The 25945-nt window shown below is 45.3% G+C and overlaps 1 protein-coding gene across 1 annotated transcript in view; it reads right to left on the bottom strand.

Moving 5' to 3' along the window:
* LOC142492534 (uncharacterized) overlaps positions 1-13383 on the bottom strand; it is a 64137-nt gene extending 50754 nt beyond the window's left edge. Inside the window, exon 1 of the mRNA XM_075595233.1 lies at positions 13296-13383. Coding sequence (XP_075451348.1) covers positions 13296-13371 — 76 coding nt within the window. The 5' untranslated portion in view covers positions 13372-13383. The remainder of the gene's footprint in view (positions 1-13295) is intronic.
* Positions 13384-25945: the final 12562 nt, after the last annotated feature.

Below are 25945 nucleotides of genomic sequence, written 5' to 3'. Positions count from 1 at the left end.
ACATGTCTCAATCAGCGGTATTAATATTGTACTGTACTGCTCCCCAAAGCTGACATGTCTCAATCAGCGGTATTAATATTGTGCTGTGCTGCTCCCCAAAGCTGACATGTCTCAATCAGCGGTATTAATACTGTACTGTACTGCTCCCGAAAGCTGACATGTCTCAATCAGCGGTATTAATACTGTACTGTACTGCTCCCCAAAGCTGACATGTCTCAATCAGCGGTATTAATATCGTGCTGTACTGCTCCCCAAAGCTGACATGTCTCAATCAGCGGTATTAATATCGTAGTGTACTGCTCCCCAAAGCTGACAAGTCTCAATCAGCGGTATTAATATTGTACTGTACTGCTCCCCAAAGCTGACAAGTCTCAATCAGCGGTATTAATACTGTACTGTACTGCTCCCCAAAGCTGACATGTCTCAATCAGCGGTATTAATATTGTACTGTACTGCTCCCCAAAGCTGACATGTCTCAATCAGCGGTATTAATATTGTGCTGTACTGCTCCCCAAAGCTGACATGTCTCAATCAGCGGTATTAATATCGTGCTGTACTGCTCCCCAAAGCTGACATGTCTCAATCAGCGGTATTAATATCGTACTGTACTGCTCCCCAAAGCTGACATGTCTCAATCAGCGGTATTAATACTGTACTGTACTGCTCCCCAAAGCTGACATGTCTCAATCAGCGGTATTAATACTGTATTGTACTGCTCCCCAAAGCTGACATGTCTCAATCAGCGGTATTAATACTGTACTGTACTGCTCCCCAAAGCTGACATGTCTCAATCAGCGGTATTAATACTGTACTGTACTGCTCCCCAAAGCTGACATGTCTCAATCAGCGGTATTAATATTGAACTGTACTGCTCCCCAAAGCTGACATGTCTCAATCAGCGGTATTAATATTGTGCTGTACTGCTCCCCAAAGCTGACATGTCTCAATCAGCGGTATTATTATTGTACTGTACTGCTCTCCAAAGCTGACATGTCTCAATCAGCGGTATTAATATTGTGCTGTACTGCTCCCCAAAGCTGACATGTCTCAATCAGCGGTATTAATATTGTGCTGTACTGCTCCCCAAAGCTGACATGTCTCAATCAGCGGTATTAATATTGTACTGTACTGCTCCCCAAAGCTGACACGTCTCAATCAGCGGTATTAATATTGTACTGCTCCCCAAAGCTGACATGTCTCAATCAGCGGTATTAATATCGTGCTGTACTGCTCCCCAAAGCTGACATGTCTCAATCAGCGGTATTAATATTGTGCTGTACTGCTCCCCAAAGCTGACATGTCTCAATCAGCGGTATTAATACTGTGCTGTACTGCTCCCCAAAGCTGACATGTCTCAATCAGCGGTATTAATACTGTGCTGTACTGCTCCCCAAAGCTGACATGTCTCAATCAGCGGTATTAATACTGTGCTGTACTGCTCCCCAAAGCTGACATGTCTCAATCAGCGGTATTATTACTGTGCTGTACTGCTCCCCAAAGCTGACATGTCTCAATCAGCGGTATTAATACTGTGCTGTACTGCTCCCCAAAGCTGACATGTCTCAATCAGCGGTATTAATACTGTACTGTACTGCTCCCCAAAGCTGACATGTCTCAATCAGCGGTATTAATACTGTACTGTACTGCTCCCCAAAGCTGACATGTCTCAATCAGCGGTATTAATATTGAACTGTACTGCTCCCCAAAGCTGACATGTCTCAATCAGCGGTATTAATATTGTGCTGTACTGCTCCCCAAAGCTGACATGTCTCAATCAGCGGTATTATTATTGTACTGTACTGCTCTCCAAAGCTGACATGTCTCAATCAGCGGTATTAATATTGTGCTGTACTGCTCCCCAAAGCTGACATGTCTCAATCAGCGGTATTAATATTGTGCTGTACTGCTCCCCAAAGCTGACATGTCTCAATCAGCGGTATTAATATTGTACTGTACTGCTCCCCAAAGCTGACACGTCTCAATCAGCGGTATTAATATTGTACTGCTCCCCAAAGCTGACATGTCTCAATCAGCGGTATTAATATCGTGCTGTACTGCTCCCCAAAGCTGACATGTCTCAATCAGCGGTATTAATATTGTGCTGTACTGCTCCCCAAAGCTGACATGTCTCAATCAGCGGTATTAATACTGTGCTGTACTGCTCCCCAAAGCTGACATGTCTCAATCAGCGGTATTAATACTGTGCTGTACTGCTCCCCAAAGCTGACATGTCTCAATCAGCGGTATTAATACTGTGCTGTACTGCTCCCCAAAGCTGACATGTCTCAATCAGCGGTATTATTACTGTGCTGTACTGCTCCCCAAAGCTGACATGTCTCAATCAGCGGTATTAATACTGTGCTGTACTGCTCCCCAAAGCTGACATGTCTCAATCAGCGGTATTAATACTGTACTGTACTGCTCCCCAAAGCTGACATGTCTCAATCAGCGGTATTAATATTGTACTGCACTGCTCCCCAAAGCTGACATGTCTCAATCAGCGGTATTAATACTGTGCTGTACTGCTCCCCAAAGCTGACATGTCTCAATCAGCGGTATTAATATTGTACTGCTCCCCAAAGCTGACATGTCTCAATCAGCGGTATTAATACTGTACTGTACTGCTCCCCAAAGCTGACATGTCTCAATCAGCGGTATTAATATTGTACTGTACAGCTCCCCAAAGCTGACATGTCTCAATCAGCGGTAATAATATTGTACTGTACTGCTCCCCAAAGCTGACATGTCTCAATCAGCGGTATTAATATCGTGCTGTACTGCTCCCCAAAGCTGACATGTCTCAATCAGCGGTATTAATATTGTACTGTACTGCTCCCCAAAGCTGACATGTCTCAATCAGCGGTATTAATACTGTACTGTACTGCTCCCCAAAGCTGACATGTCTCAATCAGCGGTATTAATACTGTATTGTACTGCTCCCCAAAGCTGACATGTCTCAATCAGCGGTATTAATACTGTACTGTACTGCTCCCCAAAGCTGACATGTCTCAATCAGCGGTATTAATACTGTACTGTACTGCTCCCCAAAGCTGACATGTCTCAATCAGCGGTATTAATATTGAACTGTACTGCTCCCCAAAGCTGACATGTCTCAATCAGCGGTATTAATATTGTGCTGTACTGCTCCCCAAAGCTGACATGTCTCAATCAGCGGTATTATTATTGTACTGTACTGCTCCCCAAAGCTGACATGTCTCAATCAGCGGTATTAATATTGTACTGTACTGCTCCCCAAAGCTGACACGTCTCAATCAGCGGTATTAATATTGTACTGCTCCCCAAAGCTGACATGTCTCAATCAGCGGTATTAATATCGTGCTGTACTGCTCCCCAAAGCTGACATGTCTCAATCAGCGGTATTAATATTGTGCTGTACTGCTCCCCAAAGCTGACATGTCTCAATCAGCGGTATTAATACTGTGCTGTACTGCTCCCCAAAGCTGACATGTCTCAATCAGCGGTATTAATACTGTGCTGTACTGCTCCCCAAAGCTGACATGTCTCAATCAGCGGTATTAATACTGTGCTGTACTGCTCCCCAAAGCTGACATGTCTCAATCAGCGGTATTATTACTGTGCTGTACTGCTCCCCAAAGCTGACATGTCTCAATCAGCGGTATTAATACTGTGCTGTACTGCTCCCCAAAGCTGACATGTCTCAATCAGCGGTATTAATACTGTACTGTACTGCTCCCCAAAGCTGACATGTCTCAATCAGCGGTATTAATATTGTACTGCACTGCTCCCCAAAGCTGACATGTCTCAATCAGCGGTATTAATACTGTGCTGTACTGCTCCCCAAAGCTGACATGTCTCAATCAGCGGTATTAATATTGTACTGCTCCCCAAAGCTGACATGTCTCAATCAGCGGTATTAATACTGTACTGTACTGCTCCCCAAAGCTGACATGTCTCAATCAGCGGTATTAATATTGTACTGTACTGCTCCCCAAAGCTGACATGTCTCAATCAGCGGTAATAATATTGTACTGTACTGCTCCCCAAAGCTGACATGTCTCAATCAGCGTTATTAATATTGTACTCTACTGCTCCCCAAAGCTGACATGTCTCAATCAGCGGTATTAATATTGTGCTGTACTGCTCCCCAAAGCTGACATGTCTCAATCAGCGTTATTAATATTGTACTCTACTGCTCCCCAAAGCTGACATGTCTCAATCAGCGGTATTAATATTGTGCTGTACTGCTCCCCAAAGCTGACATGTCTCAATCAGCGGTATTAATATTGTACTCTACTGCTCCCCAAAGCTGACATGTCTCAATCAGCGGTATTAATATTGTGCTGTACTGCTCCCCAAAGCTGACATGTCTCAATCAGCGGTATTAATATTGTGCTGTACTGCTCCCCAAAGCTGACATGTCTCAATCAGCGGTATTAATATCGTGCTGTACTGCTCCCCAAAGCTGACATGTCTCAATCAGCGGTATTAATATCGTACTGTACTGCTCCCCAAAGCTGACATGTCTCAATCAGCGGTATTAATACTGTACTGTACTGCTCCCCAAAGCTGACATGTCTCAATCAGCGGTATTAATACTGTATTGTACTGCTCCCCAAAGCTGACATGTCTCAATCAGCGGTATTAATACTGTACTGTACTGCTCCCCAAAGCTGACATGTCTCAATCAGCGGTATTAATACTGTACTGTACTGCTCCCCAAAGCTGACATGTCTCAATCAGCGGTATTAATATTGAACTGTACTGCTCCCCAAAGCTGACATGTCTCAATCAGCGGTATTAATATTGTGCTGTACTGCTCCCCAAAGCTGACATGTCTCAATCAGCGGTATTATTATTGTACTGTACTGCTCTCCAAAGCTGACATGTCTCAATCAGCGGTATTAATATTGTGCTGTACTGCTCCCCAAAGCTGACATGTCTCAATCAGCGGTATTAATATTGTGCTGTACTGCTCCCCAAAGCTGACATGTCTCAATCAGCGGTATTAATATTGTACTGTACTGCTCCCCAAAGCTGACACGTCTCAATCAGCGGTATTAATATTGTACTGCTCCCCAAAGCTGACATGTCTCAATCAGCGGTATTAATATCGTGCTGTACTGCTCCCCAAAGCTGACATGTCTCAATCAGCGGTATTAATATTGTGCTGTACTGCTCCCCAAAGCTGACATGTCTCAATCAGCGGTATTAATACTGTGCTGTACTGCTCCCCAAAGCTGACATGTCTCAATCAGCGGTATTAATACTGTGCTGTACTGCTCCCCAAAGCTGACATGTCTCAATCAGCGGTATTAATACTGTGCTGTACTGCTCCCCAAAGCTGACATGTCTCAATCAGCGGTTTTATTACTGTGCTGTACTGCTCCCCAAAGCTGACATGTCTCAATCAGCGGTATTAATACTGTGCTGTACTGCTCCCCAAAGCTGACATGTCTCAATCAGCGGTATTAATACTGTACTGTACTGCTCCCCAAAGCTGACATGTCTCAATCAGCGGTATTAATATTGTACTGCACTGCTCCCCAAAGCTGACATGTCTCAATCAGCGGTATTAATACTGTGCTGTACTGCTCCCCAAAGCTGACATGTCTCAATCAGCGGTATTAATATTGTACTGCTCCCCAAAGCTGACATGTCTCAATCAGCGGTATTAATACTGTACTGTACTGCTCCCCAAAGCTGACATGTCTCAATCAGCGGTATTAATATTGTACTGTACTGCTCCCCAAAGCTGACATGTCTCAATCAGCGGTAATAATATTGTACTGTACTGCTCCCCAAAGCTGACATGTCTCAATCAGCGGTATTAATATCGTGCTGTACTGCTCCCCAAAGCTGACATGTCTCAATCAGCGGTATTAATATTGTACTCTACTGCTCCCCAAAGCTGACATGTCTCAATCAGCGGTATTAATATTGTGCTGTACTGCTCCCCAAAGCTGACATGTCTCAATCAGCGGTATTAATACTGTACTGTACTGCTCCCCAAAGCTGACATGTCTCAATCAGCGGTATTAATACTGTATTGTACTGCTCCCCAAAGCTGACATGTCTCAATCAGCGGTATTAATACTTTACTGTACTGCTCCCCAAAGCTGACATGTCTCAATCAGCGGTATTAATACTGTACTGTACTGCTCCCCAAAGCTGACATGTCTCAATCAGCGGTATTAATATTGAACTGTACTGCTCCCCAAAGCTGACATGTCTCAATCAGCGGTATTAATATTGTGCTGTACTGCTCCCCAAAGCTGACATGTCTCAATCAGCGGTATTATTATTGTACTGTACTGCTCCCCAAAGCTGACATGTCTCAATCAGCGGTATTAATATTGTACTGTACTGCTCCCCAAAGCTGACACGTCTCAATCAGCGGTATTAATATTGTACTGCTCCCCAAAGCTGACATGTCTCAATCAGCGGTATTAATATCGTGCTGTACTGCTCCCCAAAGCTGACATGTCTCAATCAGCGGTATTAATATTGTGCTGTACTGCTCCCCAAAGCTGACATGTCTCAATCAGCGGTATTAATACTGTGCTGTACTGCTCCCCAAAGCTGACATGTCTCAATCAGCGGTATTAATACTGTGCTGTACTGCTCCCCAAAGCTGACATGTCTCAATCAGCGGTATTAATACTGTGCTGTACTGCTCCCCAAAGCTGACATGTCTCAATCAGCGGTATTATTACTGTGCTGTACTGCTCCCCAAAGCTGACATGTCTCAATCAGCGGTATTAATACTGTGCTGTACTGCTCCCCAAAGCTGACATGTCTCAATCAGCGGTATTAATACTGTACTGTACTGCTCCCCAAAGCTGACATGTCTCAATCAGCGGTATTAATATTGTACTGCACTGCTCCCCAAAGCTGACATGTCTCAATCAGCGGTATTAATACTGTGCTGTACTGCTCCCCAAAGCTGACATGTCTCAATCAGCGGTATTAATATTGTACTGCTCCCCAAAGCTGACATGTCTCAATCAGCGGTATTAATACTGTACTGTACTGCTCCCCAAAGCTGACATGTCTCAATCAGCGGTATTAATATTGTACTGTACTGCTCCCCAAAGCTGACATGTCTCAATCAGCGGTAATAATATTGTACTGTACTGCTCCCCAAAGCTGACATGTCTCAATCAGCGTTATTAATATTGTACTCTACTGCTCCCCAAAGCTGACATGTCTCAATCAGCGGTATTAATATTGTGCTGTACTGCTCCCCAAAGCTGACATGTCTCAATCAGCGTTATTAATATTGTACTCTACTGCTCCCCAAAGCTGACATGTCTCAATCAGCGGTATTAATATTGTGCTGTACTGCTCCCCAAAGCTGACATGTCTCAATCAGCGGTATTAATATTGTACTCTACTGCTCCCCAAAGCTGACATGTCTCAATCAGCGGTATTAATATTGTGCTGTACTGCTCCCCAAAGCTGACATGTCTCAATCAGCGGTATTAATATTGTGCTGTACTGCTCCCCAAAGCTGGCATGTCTCAATCAGCGGTATTAATACTGTGCTGTACTGCTCCCCAAAGCTGACATGTCTCAATCAGCGGTATTAATACTGTGCTGTACTGCTCCCCAAAGCTGACATGTCTCAATCAGCGGTATTAATATCGTACTGTACTGCTCCCCAAAGCTGACATGTCTCAATCAGCGGTATTAATATTGTGCTGTACTGCTCCCCAAAGCTGACATGTCTCAATCAGCGGTATTAATACTGTGCTGTACTGCTCCCCAAAGCTGACATGTCTCAATCAGCGGTATTAATACTGTGCTGTACTGCTCCCCAAAGCTGACATGTCTCAATCAGCGGTATTAATACTGTACTGTACTGCTCCCCAAAGCTGACATGTCTCAATCAGCTGTATTAATACTGTATTCCCTTTCCTTCTGTTCTGAATCTTTGTCCGGTATGGCTGATTATATAACGTGGCTTCTTGCTAAACGCTGCTGATTGGGTAGATCCGGCTTGTGATGTCAGGACTCTGACCGTGCGCACGTAATACAAGCCACGCTTACTCGCTCCTCCCACAACGCCGTGTAAAATATAGCGTGTTCCCAGTATATAGCAACTCAATTCTGCACTATTACTGCTACTAAACCAACTATTACCGGTGTTTCTGAGTTTTACGCGACGTTGAACTTGGTGATGATTTTGACACATGGAAGCATTATTTTTAGTACGTAACGTTACCACCTGTAAGCTTAGTGCAGGGATTCCTGCGCTTCCATCAAAAGTTATATATGTTTGCCTGCCGCTGCCGATAGCAAAATGTTCCGGTTACTACATCGGCGTGGACAAGCGCAATCAAAAATTATATTTCTCTGCTACAATTCTGACCCCAAAATATGAAATTGTGACACTTAGTACATGCTATACTGTGCACATCCGTGTCCTTGTACATGCTATACTGTGCACATCCGTGTCCTTGTACATGACATGCACAGTATTACCCGCAGCATTGAACAATAAATAAGCCAGTGAGGGGGGGGGGGGGGGCAATATTTTCCTGATCTGTTTATCAAATACATTTTGAGATTTTCTATAGGGTGCGTTACCTATATAAAGAACTATAATGGGAGGTCTCCCTGGGATAATTTTGAAACCTCACACGTCTCTTCTTCAAGGATCAGTACTGTGAGTAGATTTGACATAAAGACCAGTGAGGTAAACACTCCTTTCTCATTTCAAAACGCTTCAACCCATATTATACCTGCTGTGAAGACATCTTCCCTGTGCTGTGGAAGTGCTCAGCTCCAGTCACCCAGAGAGGGAGAGAACTTCCCTGTGCTGTGGAAGAGCTCAGCTCCAGTCATGCAGAGACAGAGATAACATCCCTGTGCTATAGAAGTGCTCAGCTCCAGTCATGCAGAGAGGGAGAAAACTTCCCTGTGCTGTGGAAGAGCTCAGCTCCAGTCATGCAGAGAGGGAGAGTTACAGGGTCTTATCACTGTTTAAGAGAGGCTGCCCCTAAACCCAGCAGGGATCTGGTTAATTGCAGACAGGCCACATTGAGCTCTAAGAAAAGCCTCCTGTTTGAAACAGGAGAGAGATTTTCCCTTAGCTCACAATGGAGCTGACAGAAGGAGGAGGAGGGCTGTGTTCTGAGAGAAAGACACAAGGAGACCAGACCTCTATGCCTGGACCCTCAAGCAGACACCCACCCGGACACCACAGACCTGAACGGCCCCCTGCGTTAAGGTACCGCTGAGACATTGGGGAGACAAGTGGGTAAGGGGCGTCCCCCCCCCCCAGACTTGCAGAGAGGGGCTGGGGAAGTGAGTTAGCCCTTACACAGGGATAGGTTTTTATTTTATGTATATTTTTGTTTGCTGTATTGTTTAAAGGAACAGGAAATAAAGCCTTATAATAATTTCAAATTACTATAAAGAGAAACCTTGCTCTGACCCCTTGGTGGTAAAAGTGTGCTGCCTAGGGAGAGTGGCAATGTGAGCATAGAGGTGTACCTGAGAGAGACACAAGAAGATCCCTGATATAGGCGCACTGCAGACCTTTATAAAATAATATGGTCAGGAGTGAAACGTGTATATACAATATTTTATTAATTAAATTGTGGAGTGTACTTAAAAACAATGTATATAATATATTAAAAGTATACGTCTAGTAGCTAATGTCACTCAATATCAAAATACAGTATACTACATCATTGTTCAGTTGAGGCTAAAGGTGCAGAGAATAGGCTCAACGGATGTACTCTTGAGTATGAATACACTTGATGTAAATATGTCATGTATATATATATATATATGTTGTTTCAACCGTGATCCTGAAGCAGGTTCATAAAACTTGGTATAACACCAAAGTGAAAACACTGCCTGGTGGACTTGTTTACTCTATATGCTCCGTGGTGGATATACACCTGGTGAAATTGCTGTATTGAAAGGACACAGTGGATGTGCACTGCTCAGTAGTGTGAAGTTCACTACTTATTGTGAGGCAGATCGGCTGCCTGTTGTAGATACATTATAAGTTTAAAGGTGATCTGTGCAGTAGAATATTCACTGCGCATGCGCCGTAGTCGGTAGCAGATATAGTAAAAATCTGTTACTGAAACACAGTGGGTGAAGATTGCTGAGGGGAATTGGACCCTCTTGAATGCAGAAAGGCAAGTCTGCTGCCTGTTGCAAAAAATAGTGAGTTTTCATATGGTCACAAAAATACACATGTTGCTGGTGTATCAGGTATACATAAGTTACTTTCAACACGATCATAAGAGAGGTTGGTGAGACTTAGTATACAGTAACACCAAAGTGAAGGTACTGCGTAATGAGCTTATTTGCTCCAAGGTGAATGTACAATTGGTAAACCGGCAGTGCAGTGTCCTTTGCCTGTGATGGGACAGGTCAGCTTCCTATTATGGACACTGTTAGACTAGTAGGTGATCTGTGCAGTAGAATATTCACTGCGCATGCGCTGTAGCAGCTCACAGGTATAGTGAGAATCTGTTGCTTACACACGGTGAATGGAGCTTGCTGGGGGGATTATTACCCTCCTGGATCCAAACAGGTAAGTCTGGTGCCTGCTATAAACGTGGCGGGTTATCAAGTGATTACATGAACACACATCATATTAATATACCATGTAATAGTATTAATATACCATGTAATAATATACCATATATACCATTAATATACCAATCATATTAATATACCATGTAATAATATATCATATACACCATTAATATACCAATCATATTAATATACCATGTAATAATATATCATATATACCATTAATATACCAATCATATTAATATACCATGTAATAATATATCATATATACCATTAATATACCAATCATATTAATATACCATGTAATAATATATCATATATACCATTAATATACCAATCATATTAATATACCATGTATATTAAAGTTATTTTATGCGCGGTCATGATGCGGGTTCGTGAGACTGAGTGTACCATTAAAGTGATAGCACTGTCTAATGAGCATTATTGTCTATGTGTGCTCCGCGGTGAATATGCATATAGTGAACCTGTTATTTTTGAGAGAGCACAGTGAATGCACACTGCTCAATAGTGTTATATCCTATGGCATTAGTAAAGCATGTCTGCTGCCTATTGCGGATACCGTGATACCTCAACTGATCTCTGAGATATCCAAATTAGAGAACCAGACGATAAAGTATAGGAATAAAATGTCTCAACAACGGTCTGAGACTGGCTCGTGAACTGAGTGAACTTATTAAGCTAATAGATTTTAACAATAAATATCGGTCTTAGATTATTACATGGTATATTAATATGATTGGTATATTAATGGTATATATGATATATTATTACATGGTATATTAATATGATTGGTATATTAATGGTATATATGGTATATTATTACATGGTATATTAATATGATTGGTATATTAATGGTATATATGGTATATTATTACATGGTATATTAATACTATTACATGGTATATTAATATGATGTGTGTTCATGTAATCACTTGGTAACCCGCCACGTTTATAACAGGCACCAGACTTACCTGTTTGGATCCAGGAGGGTAATAATCCCCCCAGCAAGCTCCATTCACCGTGTGTAAGCAACAGATTCTCACTATACCTGTGAGCTGCTACGGCGCATGCGCAGTGAATATTCTACTGCAGAGATCACCTACTAGTCTAACAGTGTCCATAATAGGAAGCTGACCTGTCCCATCACAGGCAAAGGACACTGCACTGCCGGTTTACCAATTGTACATTCACCTTGGAGCAAATAAGCTCATTACGCAGTACCTTCACTTTGGTGTTATACTAAGTCTCACGAACCTCTCTTATGATCGTGTTGAAAGTAACTTATGTATATACCTGATACACTAACAACATGTGTATTTTTGTGACCATATGAAAACTCACTATTTTTTGCAACAGTCAGCAGACTTGCCTTTCTGCATTCAAGAGGGTACAATTCCCCTCAGCAATCTTCACCCACTGTGTTTCAGTAACAGATTTTTACTATATCTGCTACCGACTACGGCGCATGCGCAGTGAATATTCTATTGCACAGATCACCTTTAAACTTATAAAGTATCTACAACAGGCAGCCGATCTGCCTCACAATAAGAAGTGAACTTCACACTACTGAGCAGTGTACATCCACTGTGTCCTTTCAATACAGCAATTTCACCAGGTGTATATCCACCACGGAGCATATAGAGTAAACAAGTCCATCAGGCAGTGTTTTCACTTTGGTGTTATACCAAGTTTTATGAACCTGCTTCAGGATCACGGTTGAAACAACATATATATATATACATGACATATTTACATCAAGTGTATTCATACTCAAGAGTACACCCTTTGAGCCTATTCTCTGCACCTTTAGCCTCAACTGAACAAGGATGTAGTATATATTGATATTGAGTGACATTAGCTACTAGACGTATACTTTTAATATATTATATACATCGTTTTTAAGTACACTCCACAATTTAATTAATAAAATATTTTATATATATGTTTCACCCCTGACCATGTTATTTTATAAAGGTCTGCAGTGCACCTGTTTCAGGGATCTTCTTGTGTCTCTCTCAGGTACACCTGTATGCTCTTATAATAATTTCACCTTAAAAACGGTCTCGAGGCAATACCTCTGCACACATCTCTTACAGGGAGAGAACTTCCCTGTGCTGCAGAAGAGCTCAGCTCCCAGATCGCTCCTTAACTTTACTTCTTATCGTATTGTCACCTTCCTCCCATATCTCCCAGCCGTGTTACTCACCTCCCTCCCATATCTCCCTGCCATATTACTCACCTCACTCCCATATCTTCCTGCCGTGTTACTCACCTCCCTCCCATATCTCCCTGTCGTGTTACTCACCTCCCTCCCATATCTCCCTGAAGTGTTACTCACCTCCTTCCCATATCCTCCTGCGTGTTACTCACCTCCCCCCCATATCTTCCTGCCGTGTTACTCACCTCCCTCCCATATCTCCCTGTCGTGTTACTCACCTCCCTCCCATATCTCCCTGCTGTGTTACTTACCTCCCTCCCATATCTCCCTGAAGTGTTACTCACCTCCCTCCCATATCCTCCTGCGTGTTACTCACCTCCCCCCCATATCTTCTTGCCATGTTACTCAACTCCATCCCATGTCTCCCTGTCATGTTACTCACCTCCCTCCCATATCTCCCTGCTGTGTTACTCACCTCCCTCCCATATCTCCCTGCTCTGTTACTCACCTCCCTCTCATATCTTCCTGCTGTGTTATTCACCTCTCTCCAATAACTCCCTGCCATGTGACTTACCTGGGGTAACAGCTGCCCAGGTACCCACACAGCACAGAACGAGCCCCAGAAGGAGGGAGCCAGCGGTTGGAGTCATGTTGGTCTCTAGAGCTGTATCTGGTCCCCAGGACTGTCACACACTGGTATTTATACCCTGAGAAAGGGCAGAGTCACAGGACAAGGAAGAGGAAAGGGAGTGGACAGGACAGGACAGGATAAGGAAGAGAGAAGTTAGGGACATAGAGGGAACAGACCTGGGGCTGTTTCATATACAGTAAGATGTCACAACAAGCCTCTTACAGTGTTACGTTACTGAGAACTGAGCATCATTTAGAAATGTATTAACCCCATCACTGTCAGTGACCTGACAACCACTGAGAAATATAGTAACCGCATCATTACCAAAGACCTGCAGAGCAGCACTAGGTAATGTATTACCCCTGGATAATAACCGGATGGTGCAGGGAATGGCGCATTGGTGCATTAGGGCTCCCACAGTGGGGAGGATTTGCTGGTTGATTGTGATAAACAAACAGCTGAGCTCACATGTGATCTTGTGAGGCGGGGACACCAATGTCTGTCCATATCTTCCATACAGTAAATTGGGAACATCCAGGAAGGTTATGGAGAACCTATAAATGGGATTTCAAACAGTTCTGGGGTCTGAACCTGAAGATTGACAATATTGGATATGGTTGTTGTGTGTTTGAATCATGACTACAGTATTCCTTCATTTTGCTGCAGTGACCACCCGCTGTCCCACCCAAATCCCATTGACACATGGGCCTGGATCAAACACGCTGCGGTAACCACCAAGCTTCCCACTGACTCAGCCCCGGTGATTGCCAGATCTACAACAATTGTTTCTATGCTTTAAAGACAAGGGAATCGGTTAGTGTGATTCCTCTTATCTGGTTTTTATGTTATTATATTGTGTTTTATCAGAGTTATGCTATGAATATTCCCTTTCCCTTATGTAATGAGATTGCACAACCTCTGACCCTTTCTGATTAACCTTCCGATTAAGGGCCTTATTCAGTAAAGGTTGATAAAAATTATCTAGCCCGCAAATAATGTTTTTTAATATACATTTGTTTCATAGTGTAGATGTGCAGGGCATCTCCGGAGCTGAACCGCGTTGCTTTTATGTACGGGGACCCCCTGCTTCCCGAGATACAGGCACCTTTATGGGGTGCCGGTATCTCCTATGCAAGGAAATGTCCCGGTCACGTGACGTCATCTTAAAAGAAGCGGTCCCTCTCTCTGTGTCTCCCCGCACAGCTCTTACAGCATAGAGATCAGAGAGAAGCGGTCCCTCTCTCTGTGTCTCCCCGCACAGCTCTAACAGCAGGGAGAGCAGAGAGAAGCGGACCCACTATCTGTGTCTCCCCACACAGCTCTTAAAGCAGAGAGATCAGAGAGAAGTGGTCCCTCTCTCTGTGTCTCCCCGCACAGCTCTTACAGCAGAGAGATCAGAGAGAAGCGGTCCCTCTCTCTGTGTCTCCCCGCACAGCTCTTACAGCAGAGAGATCAGAGAGAAGCTGTCCCTCTCTCTGTGTCTCCCCGCACAGCTCTTACAGCAGAGAGAGCCAAGAGAAGCTGTCCCTCTCTCTGTGTCTCCCCGCACAGCTCTTACAGCAGAGAGATCAGAGAGAAGTGGCCCCTCGCTCTCTGTCTCCCGCACAGCTCTTACAGCAGAGAGATCAGAGAGAAGCGGCCCTCTCTCTGTGTCTCCCCGCACAGCTCTTACAGCAGAGAGATCAGAGAGAAGCGGTCCCTCTCTCTGTGTCTCCCCGCACAGCTCTTACTGCAGAGAGATCAGAGAGAAGCGGTCCCTCTCTCTGTGTCTCCCTGCACAGCTCTTACAGCAGAGAGATCAGAGAGAAGCGGCCCCTCTCTCTGTGTTTCCCCGCACAGCTCTTACAGCAGAGAGATCAGAGAGAAGTGGTCCCTCTCTCTGTGTCTCCCCGCACAGCTCTTACAGCAGAGAGATCAGAGAGAAGCAGCCCCTCTCTCTGTGTCTCCCCACACAGCTCTTACAGCAGAGAGATCAGAGAGAAGCGGTCCCTATCTCTGTGTCTCCCCGCACAGCTCTTACAGCAGAGAGATCAGAGAGAAGTGGTCCCTCTCTCTGTGTATCCCCGCACAGCTCTTACTGCAGAGAGATCAGAGAGAAGCGGCCCCTCTCTCTGTGTTTCCCCGCACAGCTCTTACAGCAGAGAGATCAGAGAGAAGCGGTCCCTCTCTCTGTGTCTCCCCGCACAGCTCTTACAGCAGAGAGATCAGAGAGAAGCGGTCCCTCTCTCTGTGTCTCCCCGCACAGCTCTTACAGCAGAGAGATCAGAGAGAAGTGGCCCCTCGCTCCCTGTCTCCCGCACAGCTCTTACAGCAGAGAGATCAGAGAGAAGCGGCCCCTCTCTCTGTGTCTCCCCGCATAGCTCTTACAGCAGAGTGATCAGAGAGAAGCGGCCCCTCTCTCTGTGTCTCCCCGCCCAGCTCTTACAGCAGAGAGATCAGAGAGAAGCGGTCCCTCTCTCTGTGTCTCTCCGCACAGCTCTTACAGCAGAGAGATCAGGGAGAAGCGGTCCCTCTCTCTGTGTCTCCCCGCACAGCTCTTACAGCAGAGAGATCAGAGAGAAGCGGCCCCTCTCTCTGTGTCTCCCCGCCCAGCTCTTACAGCAGAGAGATCAGAGAGAAGCGGCCCCTCTCTCTGTGTCTCCCCGCACAGCTCTTACAGCAGAGAGATCAGAGAGAAGCGGCCCCTCGCTCTCTGTCTCCCGCACAGCTCTTACAGCAGAGAGATCAGAGAGAAGCGGCCCCTCTCTCTATGTCTCACCGCACGGCTCTTACAGCAGAGAGAAGCGTCCCCTCTCTCTGTGTCTCCCGCACAGCTCTTACAGCAGAGAGATCAGAGAGAAGCGGTCCCTCTCTCTGTGTCTCCCGCACAGCTCTTACAGCAGAGAGATCAGAGAGAAGCGGTCCCTCTCTCTGTGTCTCCTGCACAGCTCCTACAGCAGAGAGATCAGAGAGAAGCGGTCCCTCTCTCTGTATCTCCCCGCACAGCTCTTATAGCAGAGAGATCAGGGAGAAGTGGCCCCTCTCTCTGTGTCTCCCCGCACAGCTCTTATAGCAGAGAGATCAGGGAGAAGTGGCCCCTCTCCCTTTGTCTCCCCGCACAGCTCTTACAGCAGAGAGATCAGAGCGAAGCTGTCCCTCTCTCTGTGTCTCCCCGCACAGCTCTTACAGCAGAGAGATCAGAGAGAAGCGGCCCCTCTCTCTGTGTCTCCCCGCACAGCTCTTACAGCAAAGATCAGAGAGAAGTGGCCCCTCTCTCTGTATTTCCCTGCACAACTCTTACAGCAGAGAGATCAGGGAGAAGCAGTCACTCTCTCTGTGTTTCCCCGCACAGCTCTTACAACAGAGAGATCAGAGAGAAGCGGTCCCTCTCTCTGTGTCTCCCCGCACAGCTCTTACAGCAGAGAGATCAGTGAGAAGCGGTCCCTCTCTCTGTGTCTCCCCGCACAGCTCTTACAGCAGAGAGATCAGAGAGAAGTGGCCCCTCGCTCTCTGTCTCCCGCACAGCTCTTACAGCAGAGAGATCAGAGAGAAGCGGCCCCTCTCTCTGTGTCTCCCCGCATAGCTCTTAAAGCAGAGAGATCAGAGAGAAGCTGTCCCTCTCTCTGTGTCTCCCCGCACAGCTCTTACAGCAGAGAGATCAGAGAGAAGTGGCCCCTCGCTCTCTGTCTCCTGCACAGCTCTTACTGCAGAGAGATCAGAGAGAAGCGGTCCCTCTCTCTGTGTCTCCCCGCACAGCTCTTACAGCAGAGAGATCAGAGAGAAGTGGTCCCTCTCTCTGTGTCTCCCCGCACAGCTCTTACAGCAGAGAGATCAGAGAGAAGTGGTCCCTCTCTCTGTGTCTCCCCGCACAGCTCTTACTGCAAAGAGATCAGAGAGAAGCGGTCCCTCTCTCTGTGTCTCCCTGCACAGCTCTTACAGCAGATTGATCAGGGAGAAGCGGTCCCTCTCTCTGTGTTTCCCCGCACAGCTCTTACAGCAGAGAGATCAGAGAGAAGCGGTCTCTCTCTCTGTGTCTCCCCGCACAGCTCTTACAGCAGAGAGATCAGAGAGAAGCGGTCCCTCTCTCTGTGTCTCCCCGCACAGCTCTTACAGCAGAGAGATCAGAGAGAAGTGGCCCCTCGCTCTCTGTCTCCCGCACAGCTCTTACAGCAGAGAGATCAGAGAGAAGCGGCCCCTCTCTCTGTGTCTCCCCGCACAGCTCTTACAGCAGAGAGAGCAGAGAGAAGCGGTCCCTAGCTCTGTGTCTCCCCGCACAGCTCTTACAGCAGAGAGATCAGAGAGAAGCGGCCCCTCTCTCTGTGTCTCCCCGCACAGCTCTTACAGCAGAGAGATCAGAGAGAAGCGGTCCCTCTCTCTGTGTCTCCCCGCACAGCTCTTACTGCAGAGAGATCAGAGAGAGCGGTCCCTCTCTCTGTGTCTCCCCGCACAGCTCTTACAGCAGAGAGATCAGAGAGAAGCGGTCCCTCTCTCTGTGTCTCCCCGCACAGCTCTTACAGCAGAGAGATCAGGGAGAAGCAGTCCCTCTCTCTGTGTCTCCCCGCACAGCTCTTACAGCAGAGAGATCAGAGAGAAGCGGCCCCTCCCTCTGTGTCTCCCCGCACAGCTCTTACAGCAGAGAGATCAGAGAGAAGCGGCCCCTCGCTCTCTGTCTCCCGCACAGCTCTTAGAGCAGAGAGATCAGAGAGAAGCGGCCCCTCTCTCTATGTCTCACCGCACGGCTCTTACAGCAGAGAGATCAGAGAGAAGCGGTCCCTCTCTCTGTGTCTCCCCGCACAGCTCTTACAGCAGAGAGATCAGAGAGAAGCGGCCCCTCGCTCTGTGTCTCCCCGCACAGCTCTTACAGCAGAGAGATCAGAGAGAAGCGGTCCCTCTCTCTGTGTCTCCCGCACAGCTCTTACAGCAGAGAGATCAGAGAGAAGCGGTCCCTCTCTCTGTGTCTCCTGCACAGCTCCTACAGCAGAGAGATCAGAGATAAGCGGTCCCTCTCTCTGTGTCTCCCTGCACAGCTCTTACAGCAGAGAGATCAGAGAGAAGCGGTCCCTCTCTCTGTGTCTCCCGCACAGCTCTTACAGCAGAGAGATCAGAGAGAAGCGGTCCCTCTCTCTGTGTCTCCTGCACAGCTCCTACAGCAGAGAGATCAGAGAGAAGCGGTCCCTCTCTCTGTGTCTCCCCGCACAGCTCTTATAGCAGAGAGATCAGGGAGAAGCGGCCCCTCTCCCTTTGTCTCCCCGCACAGCTCTTACAGCAGAGAGATCAGAGAGAAGCGGCCCCTCTCTCTGTGTCTCCCTGCACAGCTCTTAAAGCAGAGAGATCAGAGAGAAGCGGCCCCTCTCTCTGTGTCTCCCCGCACAGCTCTTACAGCAGAGAGATCAGAGAAAAGTGGTCCCTCTCTCTGTGTCTCCCCGCACAGCTCTTACAGCAGAGAGATCAGAGAGAAGCAGCTCCTCTCTCTGTCTCACCGCACAGCTCTTACAGCAGAGAGATCAGAGAGAAGCAGTCCCTCTCTTTGTGTCTCCCCGTTTTAAGGATTAGACTTAGGCCCTGCCTCCGTTAGGTGTTTCATGATGCCCCTTGTCGCCTTGCGCTGACAGGATCGTGCACAGGTGTCGTCCATTTGTTCTCAGGCGATGGACTCACATGGTCTATCTCCCAATCCGATTGTTATAGTCCCATGTGTTAGCAGCCTGTTTCTTTCTATCTATTAGTACGTCCGGATGACGAGCCGTCCTCTCTGACGTGCTGCAGACTCCCAGGTGTTGCACTAACAAGGTCATATTGTTCTGTAATTATTTAATCACATATGTATATAAGGTCACATTGTATATGTATTTCACAATGTAACATTCACAGTATTTCTGTTTGTCACAATACATTTTTGACACATTAAGTATCACATAATAATTTGAATATATTTATTGAGTCATATCATTTCACGCTATATCACTATCCGGTGCGCGGTATTTTCACTTTTTGTTTTTTATATAAGGCAACAACTTTATTGCCTTCTTTAACAAATGTAACCATGCTTATAGCACAGATTTTTTGTGATATCCCTTTGGAAATTACATGTGAGCACAAATTCATTTTTAATAGGGCCTCTGAATGGGGGAATGTTTCCTGTACCGTTATCCCACTGTGTCCTTACAAATGGGTCAATAAAGATTAGGGGAGGGTGTCACAGGAGACCACGTTATTTACACCTTTTAATTGGATTATTCATTGAGCAAAACAAGGTAGAGAAAAAGAATTGTAGTTTATTCGGCTTAAATCCACATATACACAATGGAACACAAAATACAGACAAAAAGACACACTTACTGGGGGTCTAGGGTGAAACACAAGACTGTCCTAGGTGCAGGGAACCCTATGGGAGAATTTTGCCCTGATCGGGACAGCCCGGAATCTCCTGGAATTCAAATCGGCAGAAAGTTCCTGACGCCTCCGCCACGTTCTTGTCCACAGAACTTGGTCTCTCCTGGGTCCGAGCCAGCCTGAATCTCCTGAAACTCAAATCGGCATGAAATCCCAGACGCAACTGCTACATTCGTTTCTCAGAACTTGGGCACAAGTGTCGGGAATTAGTCTCTGGCGGGAAGACTTTTCAGGCTTCAAAACGAATCTGAAACGAAATATCAGGGGAGCGTCAGTATCTGAAATAAAATAAATAAACTACCATAGTGCATAACGTTACAATAAAACATTGAGCAGGTAGAACTCCATAGGAATATGCTAGATTATGGATGATAAATCAAACATCAGTCATAAACCAGGAGGTTGGGAGAAAAAAGACCCAGTAGAGAGACACACAGCCAAGATGTTAAAATGCCAAAAAACACTTTATCCGACAATGATAAAAAATCAAGGCTTACAGGATACCAGATGATATAAGGCGTTGGTTTTAGAGTGATCTTGATGCCGAGTCGCGACCTCGGGAAACCCCCTCACACAACCGCCTCATTCACTGGCTCCGTCCTTGCTGCTAGTCCACGCCGACACGTCACTTCCGGTTTGCACGCTGGTAGCTGGCGTCACCGGAGCTGCTGCTGCAGACTGTAGCTTGTCTCCCTCTAGGATCTCACGCTGAGGGTAGTTTATTTATTTTATTTCAGATACTGACGCTCCCCTGATATTTCGTTTTTGCTTTGAGTGTGGACGTGGGAACTAGTCCGTGAAGGGTTTGAGTGTCCTTTTTTTCATATTTTTGTGCACAAGTATTTTGTGTTATTTCACTGTATATTAGCACTGTTACTGCACTGTTGCACTTAGATAGAGTGTTTTGAGCACCATTTAGTATTTTGTATTTGTTTCAAAACGAATCTGGTTGCTTTGCTTTTCGAACAAAGCGACTGTCTTTTGTTTTGACAAACCTCCAGGCAGGCCAAATCTAGCTGGCACAAACTCTAGTTTCTAACCACTAGCTATATTTGTAGACAAGATACTACAGCCCCTAGTTAAAACCACACCTGCAAACCTCAAAGATGCAACAGATTTTTACAACTGATAGATCAGATCAAATCACAAGCGAATAACATTTGGCTTTGCACCCTGGATGTACAAAGTCTTTATACAGCAATTCCACACAAAGACGGCCTGCTATCTACTAATAGAACCATTTGCATGTTTGATTACCCACACCTCCTCAAAGGGCTGTTTGCCTTGACATCCTAAACTGATTATTGATATAAGACTGTTAAAATTGATCACTGTTTGTAAACCTAACCAGTTTATAAATCATATTCTTTACAGCACTAGCATCCTTAACATTGGGCGCATGAAAACATTGAAAGAATGAATAAAGAGAAGAAGGACAGGGTTCCTTCCAACACTCCTGGGTATTATTAGTGTGTGCCTGTTCTGTTGTTTGTATTAGTGACATTGAACTTAGATTCGCACTACTTACTGCATGTGCCATGCTTGCCAGGTTGTGTTTCTCATGCTGCACAGCTGCAATGCTGTGCCGTTTTGTATGTTCTGTGGATATTCTCTATTTTTGTTGTTATAGACGGTGCGTTGCCTAGCAACATGACGTCATTGTGTAAACTCTGATTTCTTTACAAATATAACAAGCATATCAATGCTTTTGTCTTTACAAATATAAAGAGTGGGAAGATGTGACGGTGAAGGGGTTAACCAGGCTCACTAATAAAGGTTAAGCCCACAGTTACCCCTGATCCGTGTTTTGAGGTCCTAGAGTGTCAGCTCTTGGACCCGACTGTCGTATATGCATTGCTGTGACTGTGTGCATATTATGCAACAACAAACATTGTGTTATGTTTGTTCCTTTCCTGGGGTGCTAGGACCAGGAGATTTCTAGACAATAAGATTCAGGGTGGGGTTGTCAGAGAAAGTCTTTACAGAATGTGGCTATGTATCGGGGGTCTCCAGAGTTATAGGATACCCCAAAAACCTATCCGGAAATCAAGTGAGATTCTCGGGTAGGGTTAAAGCACATTGCTCCGGTCAAACTCTAAGCCTGGGAACGTTACTGCGGCTCACCACCAGGGTTCCTGCTTCAGCACACATGGGTCAGGTAAATGGAACATGAGGGGTTAATGTATCCCTGCAACCTATACGGGTTCTCTAGTATAAGGGCGGTTGCCCAGGTAGATGCCCAGCAAAGTTATAAACCTATGAGGGCTAGCATTGTGTGTAAAACATTAATTTTAGTTTCTATAGTGTGGCCAGGTATAAGGTTAATAGGAGGAGGGCGTATATTCATCTTATTCTATCCCTGACACAAGAGAGAGAAAGTTATACAGTTTTACACAAAACATCAGACACAGGGAAAAGCATATTTTATTAAAATGTTTATATTAATATGTATATATGCTGTAACCTGTGAATGAACTTTGGGGTAAATATGAAAGAACCCAAGGTTTATATTTTTATTAAAGTAATGTTCAGAGGGGTCATCCAGTATGGATAAAAATCCATTTGCATGGGAGACAGAGTGGCAACTCTGCCCTCTAAGCTTCAAAGGCAATCCAGGATATGGAAGTGTTAAACCATTTGTTAGCAAGAAGGGGTAAAGGAAGAAACTTCAATAAGCTATCCTGGCTAGTTGTCACCTGCCCCAGACTTTCGGGCATTGAGCCTACGGAAGGTTTAGAATAGTAAATGAGCAAGAGGCTATCTGTGCACATGCCCTCTTACTTTTCTGAAGCCATAGGTGACAGCTTTCACAAACCTGGCAAAGTGTGTAATTGGTCAGCGATGAAATTCCCATCCTGTCCCAAAGTGTATAAGACAGCTAGTCACTATCCCAGAGGTGAGATTCAATGTGTGGTCCAAGATGTCCAAGTTCTCAAGATTCCAAGCTGTTTCCAGTTCCCTGCTTCAGCACATCTTTGCAGTTACAAGCCTATTGGGGGTAAACTTTGGGAGGTGAAGTCTCTACATCTAAGAAAGATTAGTTTTATATCCCAGTTCCAAAGTAAGTGTGTCTTTTTTCTGTGTTTTGTGTAACTGCCTATATAAGTGAATAAATTACAATTTATTTCATCACTCGTTTTGCTCAATGAAATGATTCTGGTAAAATGGTGCATTTTGCCTGGTCTCCCGTGACAGAAGATTATTGATAATTGTGATGGATGGCTGTCGCGTATATCTGGTCAGGCTGCAGCGCCAGGCTGCCGGTACCCAAAACATAGGCAGGCCACGTCGGTTAAAACTCAATCCAAAAATAGAGCAATTAAATAAGAATTTAATCTAGAAGGGTACAGTACATTATATCACGGGAGACAGGGTTTATTAACAACTTCTTATACCGGGATCATTGATTGAGCAAAGCAAGGAGGTAAAATAAATTGTAATTTATTTCAGGAAAAGACATACACAATGTAACACAATTTGCACAGTTAACACACTTACTGGGAACGAGCCTAACAAATAAACTTGTCCTTTAAAATAATTCACAAAAATGACCTCTGTAGGAGCCCTTTCCAATGGCCGGTAGGTACTCACGAAAGTCCTGGAACTAATTTCGGCTGCAATGCCAGACGCGACCGCTACGTTCTTCATAAGTGGGACTTAGAAGAATTCTTGAGTCAAAATCTTTGAAGTCGTCTCACGTCTATTCAGCACAGAGTATCTTTGCATTTGCTGCTGATGGGTTGGCGCTTGGAATCTGTGCTTCTCATTGGCTGCAAGGTTTCTTATGGGTTTCAGTGTCCCATTTACAAACCTCTACAGCCTATCAGTGCGTGGGAATTCTCCTGCCAGCCAATCACCGATTTTCCGGTATTGTAAAGCCGGATGGGCATCTTTTCTTAGTCTGCCAAGGGACAGGGGCTAACCTGTCACCTCTGCTTCTTTGCATACTGAGCCCACCCGCTGTCCAGGCTCCAAAGAGTCTGGGCTCCGGCAAAAGGTGGCCGGATAGCCCTGTGTTAGCCCAGGATGTGGGTACTCAAGCAGAACTGCAGTACCCCTCCTGTTCTAACACCTTGGCATTCCTGAGGCTTTCATGTCCGGACTCTGCACAGACACAGAGGCACCAAGCTTGGTAGCCATCGGGTCTCTTGGAATCCATGACTTGGAAATCCCACAGTTCATTCACAGTTTATCAGTACATACACCTATCAAACATAACTCTTTAATAAAATATACCGAGTCCTGTCTTTGTGTGATAAACTATACAAGTCCCTGTTCTGGTGTCAGGGATGGAGTGAGAGTATAATTTGCCTACACTCACTAGCCTCATTCTTGGCACACTTTAGAAATTACTTTTAAAACTTTTATACACAAAAAAATCACTTAGCTGGAACACCTGCTGAACCCCTATACCAGGTCCAGGGTACCTGGGCATGTATGTAGGCACCTCTCATACTAAGGACCACTCTTTATACTAGGGACCCCGTGTATGATTGCAGGTATACATTAACTCCTTCATGCCCGGTTACCTTGTCTGGAAGATGGTGCAGCATGAATCCTAGTGGTGAGTCGTAAGAACGTTTTCAGAGTCAGAGTTTGCCCGGAGCAATGTGCTAGGCTGCAACCGAGAATCTCACTTTATTCCCAGATCCCATAACTCTGGAACCCCAATACATAGTCACATTCTGTAACTCCGGAACCCCGATACATAGACACATTCTGTAAAGACTTTCTCTGGCAAACACACCCTGAAACTTACAGCCTAGAAATCTCCCGGTCCCAGCACCCCAGGAAAGGCGAAACACACAGAAATCTTTAATGTCGCATAATTTGCACACACTCACAGTAATGCATTTAGGACATCTAGGTCCAAGAGCTGAAACTCTAGGACCTAAACACATGGATCAGGGGTAACCAAGTTGGCTAAACCTTTATTAGTAAGCCTCGTTAACCCTTTTACCGTCACACATAATATACAGTCAGCAACAGTAAAGAAACTGGGAAGGTAGTAGAAAAAGGTTTCTTGAAACTTACAGGTAGTTCAGTTGGCCCAGTGGGTACAGGATAGAAGTCTTTGGGATGGCACAGGGACAGTAGAACAACTGCACATGCTCTAAAGAGAGATCACAACATCTAAATGTCTTTCCTCAAGTGAATCTGAAATTACCAGTCAAGAGTTTTGAAAGATGTATTTTTCCATTACCCCTATGTGGTTTTTGGACCAATCGGTGATGTTTTCATCTTCATCCAATCATATGAATAGACCACATCTAGCAGATATTTGAAAATAAGAGGGAATCCAGACCAGAAAGGGTTACTGACTTAGCAACTAATGGTGACGCATTGTCTGAAATTTAGGGAGATTTAAAGGACCTCATTTCAGCAGGGGTCATGCAGCAAATGGTAGAAGCTACCTGGTACACAGGACAGTGGGACACAGGGGACATCTGGTGGGTGTGACTAGGGTGAAGGGGATAAAGTATATTATAAAGCTGCACAATATAGCAACATCCATTTTCCTGATATTTCACTTTGAAGTTGCACAGAAGCAGCAGGCTGGGCTAAAACTTATTTTTTTAAGGGAGCCCTATGTATTCCGTCACAATAATATCTTCCAGTGTTATAGCACCTTACATTTCCTGCAATGTTTTACACTTGTACATCAGGGATGGGAGGATCAGTCCAAGGCAGTGGTAGGAAACATCATTTACTTCAAGGTGCCGCTCCTCCAGTCTGCAGCATAATGCGGGGGAACTGACTCATACTGCCCCTCTCCTCTTCTATTACTGGGAGTAAGGGACAGCGCAGGGAAGGAGGAGGGCAGTATGTATCAGTCATTAAATAGCAGAGGGAGCAGGAAGAAGCTACAATACATGGCAGCAATATCTGTTACCTCTGCACTGGGAAGAGAGGGAGAGAGGTACTGTATGCTGGGGCAGGCAGAAGTTCGGGGCTACAGGTGAAGCACCCGAGGGCAGTATGTGACCCCCTGGCCTCCTGTTGCCCACTGATGGAATAAAGATTTAGAGAAGCTGATCTGATCTGAACCCCGTCTCTGCCAGAAGGGTGAGCAAGGCATGGTCTGGTTATACCATAGTGAGCATGTTCTGATGCACGAGTCTCTGGGATATAAATGTGTTTTTGTTGTATTCTAAGAACTTGTAAGTCAGGTAACAAACTTATTTGAGCTGTACGACCTATAATTATAAACTGGGAGCTAT

Source organism: Ascaphus truei, chromosome 4, assembly GCF_040206685.1.
Source record: "Ascaphus truei isolate aAscTru1 chromosome 4, aAscTru1.hap1, whole genome shotgun sequence".
Taxonomy (NCBI): domain Eukaryota; kingdom Metazoa; phylum Chordata; class Amphibia; order Anura; family Ascaphidae; genus Ascaphus; species Ascaphus truei.
Note: the sequence above shows the minus strand (reverse complement) of the source record. Positions and strands in the feature narration are given on the sequence as shown.